The 7,339-nt window shown below is 61.9% G+C and overlaps 2 protein-coding genes across 4 annotated transcripts in view; one reads left to right on the forward strand and one right to left on the reverse strand.

The window, feature by feature from the left end:
• Positions 1-4,692, forward strand: part of TNRC18 (trinucleotide repeat containing 18) — a 70,247-nt gene extending 65,555 nt beyond the window's left edge. Inside the window, exons 28-30 of the mRNA XM_015585177.2 lie at positions 2,515-2,751; positions 2,865-2,939; positions 3,218-4,692. Coding sequence (XP_015440663.1) covers positions 2,515-2,751; positions 2,865-2,939; positions 3,218-3,424 — 519 coding nt within the window. The 3' untranslated portion in view covers positions 3,425-4,692. The remainder of the gene's footprint in view (positions 1-2,514; positions 2,752-2,864; positions 2,940-3,217) is intronic.
• Positions 4,693-5,979: 1,287 nt separating this feature from the next.
• SLC29A4 (solute carrier family 29 member 4) overlaps positions 5,980-7,339 on the reverse strand; it is an 11,012-nt gene continuing 9,652 nt past the window's right edge. For all 3 annotated transcript variants that reach the window (XM_025043135.1, XM_025043132.1, XM_025043134.1), the window contains one exon: positions 5,980-7,128. In XM_025043135.1, coding sequence (XP_024898903.1) covers positions 6,986-7,128 — 143 coding nt within the window. In that variant the 3' untranslated portion in view covers positions 5,980-6,985. The remainder of the gene's footprint in view (positions 7,129-7,339) is intronic.

A 7,339-nucleotide genomic window follows, 5' to 3' on the forward strand; every position in this document is an offset into this window, starting at 1 on the left:
TCCCTAACTCTACACTGCAGAGTGGCTCAGGCTCCCTGCTGGCCACTTAGCAGCCCCGCAGAAGGCACGTCTTTCCCTTTACTTGCCTGCAGACCTCCAGGGCTGTCTCCTGGGCCTGGCTGGATCACATGCCCCCGCCCCGCCATGCTAATCGCTGTAGCCCGAAGAGCGAAGTGTTCTGGTGGGCCAGGTCTGGGTCACGTGGCTGTTCCTATAGTAGGGAATGGTCGGTTCTCCAGAAGGAGCCGCCTCTGGCCCACCTTGTGCCTTCCTAGCATCTGCACACGTGGACGTGTGACACGTGCATGTGTTACGTGTGTGTGCATACACTTATAGGTGTACATATGCTCCTGCATGTTCACATATGCATGTATGCACACACATGTGCACACCTGCATGTGTGTGCAGGAGGGGACTGGCCCCGTGGTCACTGGTCTGTCCCTTGCTCCTGGATAGGAAGAGCTGGCTCATGTCCACTGTATCCTTGTCCGCGGGGTGCAGATGGCTAGGTTTGCCCACAGTGTCCCTCTCCCTAGTCCAGGGTCCTCTGAGGTCATGCCCAAGATAGGCTCAGGGTAGACACCATGCTGGCTTTGCCTCTTTGAAGCCGGATCCTTCCAGGACACGGGCAGAGTGGGGGATTAGGGGCTGACACCGATGGGCTGCAGGGTCTCGGCACTGCACCCCTCCAGAGCTTGGGGAGTTCTGGTGCGTTTGCATCATCAGCTCCCTGGGGTGCGTCGGCCGGGCCTCAGAAGTTGGGGGATGTTCAGAATCAGATCCAGCTTGGGGACTTTGTCTTGCAGCAGCCTTTCTGCCATTGCCCCAGCCCGGAGGCACTTTAGAATAGGGATGTGCCCCTTTGCTGGGCGGGGTGCAGCACAGGAAGGGAGGCTCTCCCCATCCCCTTTAATTCTTGCCCTCCTTCGGGCCTCCTGACCTCCGAGGCTCTAACTTGAACCTGGGGCAGCTGGCCCGCCGCCACCCTGCAGGGCTAGGTCATCTGCCTGCTAGCTGGCTCCAAGCCGAAAGGGACAGCAGGTGAGTGTGTAGGTTCTCATTCCAGACCAGGCTACCTGGAGCTCTCATCTCGCAGGCGCTCTATCGGGATCATCAAGGAGTGACAGCTTCCGAACAGGGACAGGCACGTCTTCGCTGTCTTGCCTTCCTGGGACTGACCTATTCCTTATTTCGGCATCTGCCATGTACAGGTTTCCTCGTTAGAGGGCAGAGCACAGGGCCAAGCTTATTGGGCTCTTGAACAGAAAAGCCCAGAGCTATCTGGCCTCAGGTGCAGCTGGATCCAGGTGGGGCTGTTTTCAGACCCACTCGGGCGTCCATGCTCCAGGCCTTGGCTTCTTCCTTTGTCCTGGTTCCTTTCTCCAGAAGGTAACCTGTCTCTGGGGGACAGGAAGCCCCTGCAGCTTTCAGTCCACATTCTACCGGCTTAGAAACGACAGAAGGAAGTATTTCTCCCCGGGGTTCAAGCTACAGGTGGGATGTCTTTGTTCTGGGTCCTGCGCCCACCCCTGAGCTCATCATGGAGGCCAGGAGGACGGGATGTTCAGGTTGGCCAGACAAGTCCTGTGCCTGCCACAGGAAAGCGGTCAGCCCTACTGGGGAGCCCCATTGATGAAGGGGGGGCAGTTTGCGGGAAGGGGCGTAGCCACTGGATGCCTGAAACATAGCTGGTGTCAAAGCCGAGTTGGTTTAAAAGTCTTAGCTGTCCATCTCACCCTGAATTGACTGAGCTGAAAAGAACTTGAGCTGTTTATAGAACATAAGTTAGTGACACAGACCTCTTAAAAAGCTTGTCACCACCAGGGATCCAGTGAATTAAAGGTAGTGGGGGGACTGTGGGCTAAGGGAGGAAATTAGCATGTAGGTTTTCCGATTCAGGCAAAAAAAATTGGCTTTGAGCCACCTGGAGCGAGGCAGCCGTGCTTGGGGGTTAACGATCCAGGGGCATCTCTCAGCCTGCACCCCAGCGTCACCCCTCCTCAGGCCATGACTCATCCTGAGGCTGCACAGCAGTGATGCGCTCTTTGACCCCCATCCTCACCTTCCCCGGGGCTGTGCTTTGTGGCAGCCCCCCCAATCCAAGTGAGACAGCCATGGGGGCTGGGTGATGCCCAGCTGCCAGCCCCTCGGCTTCACCACCCGTGTCTCCTCCCTGCACCTCACTGTCCCTGACTGGAAATCGGGGTCAGCTGGGGGTCAGCGGTGCCCCAAAGGCTGCTGTCAGGACCAGTGAGGGGAGCCAGGTGTGCTGGGTGCACAGCGGGCCTCGCGGCATCGTTTGCCAACACTGCTGTAGAACGGGGTCTCGTCACCCTCATGGTGGCAGGAAGCATGGACACTCAGTCTGTACGCCAAAGTGACGAGAGAGGGTGTCCCCATTGGAGCCAGGAGGGGCTCCCCGCGCTCCCTCCTGCACCCTGTAGAATACTCCGCGTGTGGAGGGGGACGGGCAGGGCGCGCCTGACCCGAGCCGCGGTGTCCCGTGTCCCGCAGCGCCGCGGCATGAAGGGCAAGGCCCGCAAGCTCTTCTACAAGGCCATCGTGCGCGGCAAGGAGGTGGTGCGCATCGGGGACTGCGCCGTGTTCCTGTCGGCCGGCCGCCCCAACCTGCCCTACATCGGCCGCATCCAGAGCATGTGGGAGTCCTGGGGCAGCAACATGGTGGTCCGCGTCAAGTGGTTCTACCACCCCGAGGAGACCAGCCCGGGCAAGCGCCTCCACGAGGGCCAGGTGAGCCCCGTCCCGTATGCGCACACTGGGAGGCCGAGGCGGGGGGCGGGCCCCTGGGGCCTGGGTGCGTGAGGGGGCCGGGCTCACCGCTGCCCTTCGTCTGCCACACACAGCACTGGGACCAGAAGTCCGGCCGCAGCCTCCCCGCAGCCCTGCGGGCCTCCAGCCAGAGGAAAGACTTCATGGAGGTAGGGGGCAGTGGGCGGGAGGGGACACCGCCGCAGGCCCACCCCAGTGCCCAGGCAGGGGCCGATCCCAGGGTCAGCGAGGCCTCTGAGCTGCTGCTTCTGGGTCTCTGTCTGCCAGCCTCTGGGTCTCAGTCTCTGCCCGCCCTCGCCCGGCCTCGCCCGCCCTCGCCCACCCTCTTGTCCACCCTCTGCCCGCGGTTCCTCTGTCTCTGGGCCTCTGGCCTGGGCGGGGCCTCCCCTCTCCTCGCCCCTGACGCAGCCGCCCGCCCCACCCGCAGCGCGCCCTGTACCAGTCCTCCCACGTGGACGAGAATGACGTGCAGACGGTGTCGCACAAGTGCCTGGTGGTGGGCCTGGAGCAGTACGAGCAGATGCTCAAGACCAAGAAGCACCAGGACAGCGAGGGCCTGTACTACCTCGCCGGCACCTACGAGCCCACCACGGGCATGATCTTCTCCACCGACGGCGTGCCCGTGCTCTGCTGAGCGGGGGCCTCTGCGGCACCCCTGGCTCGGGGCCACGTGCGTTGGTGTGTGCATGCGAGTGTGCCTGTGGACGCCCTGGTGCGTGTGTGTACGTGTGTGTGCCCGTATGCATGCACGTGTGTGCACACATGCACACACGTCTCCAGCTCCCCTCTCTGAATCCCTCGGTGCCTCCCAGGAAGGGGGCTCCTCTCAGCTATCAGGGTATGGCCCTGCCCAGCCCCTCAGGCCTCCCCTCCAGCACCTTGTAAGCACTTGGGCAGGCCGGGCCCCAGCACCCTGGCGTCCCCCCACTGACACGGACTGAGGGGGGTTCCGAGGAGCCAAACTGACACTCTGGGGTTCCTGCTGCTTGCGGGTCCTCCGGGACTCCCAGCGCCAGGCCCCCCTCAGCATGGAGCCACCCCTGAGCCTCCGGCTGTAGGACGGGGCGGCCCGACGCCCACCAGCCTCACTGGCCAGGCCTCTTCGGGGCACCTGCCAGGGGCCCAGCCGTGGGCCTCAGGATCTGGACTCTGGGGACAGAGCCAGGTGGGGGGCCCGGTGGCATTGGGTGGAGGGGCTGCGTGCCCTGAGGCCCCAGCCAGGCCCCCATCTGGTCCAGACCCTCACACTACAGACAACCCGAATGGTGCTGAAACCCTCGACCTGGCCACACCCGGAGGGAGGCGGCAGTTCTTAACCTGTACAGTTTTATTGTACCGAGACTTCTCCCTGTATCATACGCCTTTAAACGGAGTCCACTTTTTAATTATATATATAAAGATAAATATATATAAATATATATAAATATAAACTTTTTAAAACTGTGAAAAAATAGCTATGAAATTATAAAAAAAAAAGCGAACACATTCTGACGTGCAGAATATTATTTTTTATTTCTTGTTAGATTGTGAGTGTCTAGCACCCAGCTTCACGGGCCCCCTTGTCCCAAGCACACCCAGCCCCCCCGCCGCCCGGCCCAGGTGTACTGTACTCGCCCCCAGAGGGAGAAGGAGTTAGGGAGAGCAGAGGCTGAGAGGAGGTACCCCGCCCCAGTGCTGCGGGGGCCACGCTCACGAAAGCACTTACCAGCCCCACGCCCTCCAGGCGGACGGGAGGCCTCGTCCAGACAATCTTAAGGGAAGGAAAAGCCAGACTTTGGTTTTGTTTTTTGGGGGAATTATTGTTTTCCTTTTTTTTTAAGTTTCTTTTGGAATTTTGTTTGTTGGCGAATTCTGTGTGATCTTTTTCATAAAAAGAAAAGAAAAAGTTATAATTGGAAAGTACTGTTGTCTGGAGTGGTTCATTTCGGGGGCTGGGTGGGCTTGGTGTCTGGATGTGGCTGCTGTTGGTGGCCGCGGGGGTGGGGGCTGCCGACAGCAAGGAGGTCCATGCATCCGGGTGGCCACAGGCCTCAGAGTGGCTGTTTAAATTCGAGCTGATTTAAATGAAAGGGAAGGAAAAGATTCTCGGTTATGCCAGCTGCGGTTCCACTGGGTCAGCAGAGCCAGACATGGCCAGTGGCGACTGTGTCGGGAAACCAAGGTATAGATGGTCTGGGTCAGGGCGGAAGTTCTCTTGGCCGCTGTGGGGCCGGAGGCCATGCATCTCCTCTTTAAAAGGTGGAACCGAGTGTCCCCTGCCACACCTACACCCACGATGGTCTGCGTGGCCCTGAGCAGTGCAGAGACCGAGGGGCGGCTCCCCCTCAGGCCGGGAGGCTGGGCCCTGGCGCTGCCGCCCTCTCCTCCCTGAGCTCCGCTCCTGGCCTGACGGCACGGGCTTCGCCCGGCAGCTCGGTGCGGGGGAAGCGGATGAGACTGCGGGCGGTGTCACGGCTGCAGTGCAGAGGGCACGGCGCAGCGATCGGAGGCGTGAACTCACGGGAGGCGGCGTCTGGCCAGGGACAGAGACACCGAGTTCCACAGCGGTGGGCGGCCCCTCGCTCCGGGAGACGCGGAGCAGCGCCCTGGCGCCATCTGGCGTCCGCCACTGGCATCGCCCGGCGCTGTCTTGGCACAGCTGACTGCCGGGTGTCCGCCTGGGTCCCCCGAGGGTGAGCCCCCGAAACTGCAGGCCTGGAGCACAGGCAGCCCTTGGGCAGCCAGCCCCCTTCCCCAACTCTCTTCCAACCCGCCTTTGGGGAAACTGAGGCACAAGACAGTGTGGGAATTTGTCCAAATCACACAAATCAAGAGCCCAGGACACTCAACCTCAGGTCCCAGTTCAGCCTCCCCTTCTTCCTCCCTCTTCCTTAAAGTGGGCAAGATGCAGTCACTGTCCCTGACCTGAGGGCCTTCAAACCCCAAGTGCTTCCAGCTCCCACCTCTGCCACCACCCCTCCCCACAAACCTGGCTGTGGCCTGCCAGGTAAGGACCCTCCTGCAACCTGACCTAGCCCCACCCATCCTCTAGAAACTTCAGGCCTGGGTACAGGCAAGGCACCTTTTCAGATGAGAAGACAGGGGTCCCAGCCCTGTGGGTGGGCCGCGTCCTGTGGGGACCCCTCCCCCAATCCTCAGGGCAGCCCCAAAAAAACCCCCGCGCAGACACTTCTCGGAGGCGGCCGTGGGGCACTTACTGCCTTCATCTTTTAATGGCCAGTGTGGTACAGTTAGTGGACACAGGAGTGGGGTGGTCACAGCTGTGCTGTGGGCGTGGAAAGGCGGGGCCATCCTCCCCCCTAGGAAAGTCCAGCTTTGGCAAGACGCTCCGGGAACCCCCTCAGCTCAGCACCAAGCCGACCCGGAGCACAGGAAGGGGCCAGGCTGGGGCCTTACTTGCCAGGTTCTCACCTTCCCCCTTGGACCTTGCTGGGTGGGGATCAAGGCATAGGTCAAGAGTTATTCTAGCCAGGTGTGGGGCAGGTTTGGAGGCCCCCAATCTGTCCTGTATCCCCGGCAGTGGAGGAGCCAGAGGAGCCCACGGGTCAGGCGCAGACCCCCAGGCCTGTGGCATCAGGTGGGCGCCGGCCGTGAGTGGCTCCGGGGGTGAAGTGGGTACACCCACGCCCACACACCGTGGTCTGACTGGCTCCGACTCCTCCAGGGTGAACGTGTTGTTTGGGAGAACCAGGGTTTAAGGCTCGGGGGAGGGGGGATGCCTAGGGGGTGACAAGGCTGGGGCCAGGCCCTCTCCTCTGAGGACCTCTTACGTTTTACAAGGGGTCCCTGGTGAGGGAGGGGCTGGGTCAGGCACTATGGACAGTGTGGTTGGAGCCACAGGGCCCTCAGAGCTGGCCTGGGGGTGGGGGTCACCAGGAGGACACTGGCTGGTAGTCAGCTCTGGGGGAGGATGGCTGTGAATGACCTCAGAGCACTGGCCTAGCTAGCACTGGGACCACTGGGCAGACAAAGGGTGAGGAGCGGGAGAGCACAGTGCTGGGCGGAGCCCCGAGGGCAGTGATATGGCCCCAGTCTCCAGAAGCTTGGCAGAACCCTGGGCTGCGGTGATGGGCAGCTGTGCCCAGAGGGCGTCGGACCTGCACGGGGAAGAGGCCCCGCAGGCACTGCAGGGAGGGACAGGGAGGGGCCTCGGCCCCCGGTGTGGGCCCCAGTGGGCCCCCAGGACACGGCCGGCTCAGAGGCCAGCCGGGAAGGAGGCATTGGCGGTGGGCGTGGGGGAGCAGCTGCTGTGGGCGTCGCGAGTGAGGCTGTAGGTGCAGTAGGCCACGGCAGAGCCAAGCGTCAGCCCTGTCATGTAGGACACGGTCATAGTGTTCCCTGTAGACGAGACCAAGCACGTGTGGGCGGGGGGCGGGCTGGGATGGGGGCACAGCAGCCACATCCACGTGGACAAACCCAGAATCCCCGAGGACGAACCGGCGGCCCCTTGACAAAGGGCTGGAGCTCAGCCTCGGCTGCTCAGGTGTGAAGCGGGTGACAGGTGCCAGCTCCTGGGGAGGGGCCGCCCGGGGGCTGTTGCACGGGGTAG

This window comes from Pteropus alecto, unplaced genomic scaffold (genome assembly GCF_000325575.1).
Source record: "Pteropus alecto unplaced genomic scaffold, ASM32557v1 scaffold40, whole genome shotgun sequence".
In the NCBI taxonomy this organism is placed as follows: Eukaryota; Metazoa; Chordata; class Mammalia; order Chiroptera; family Pteropodidae; genus Pteropus; species Pteropus alecto.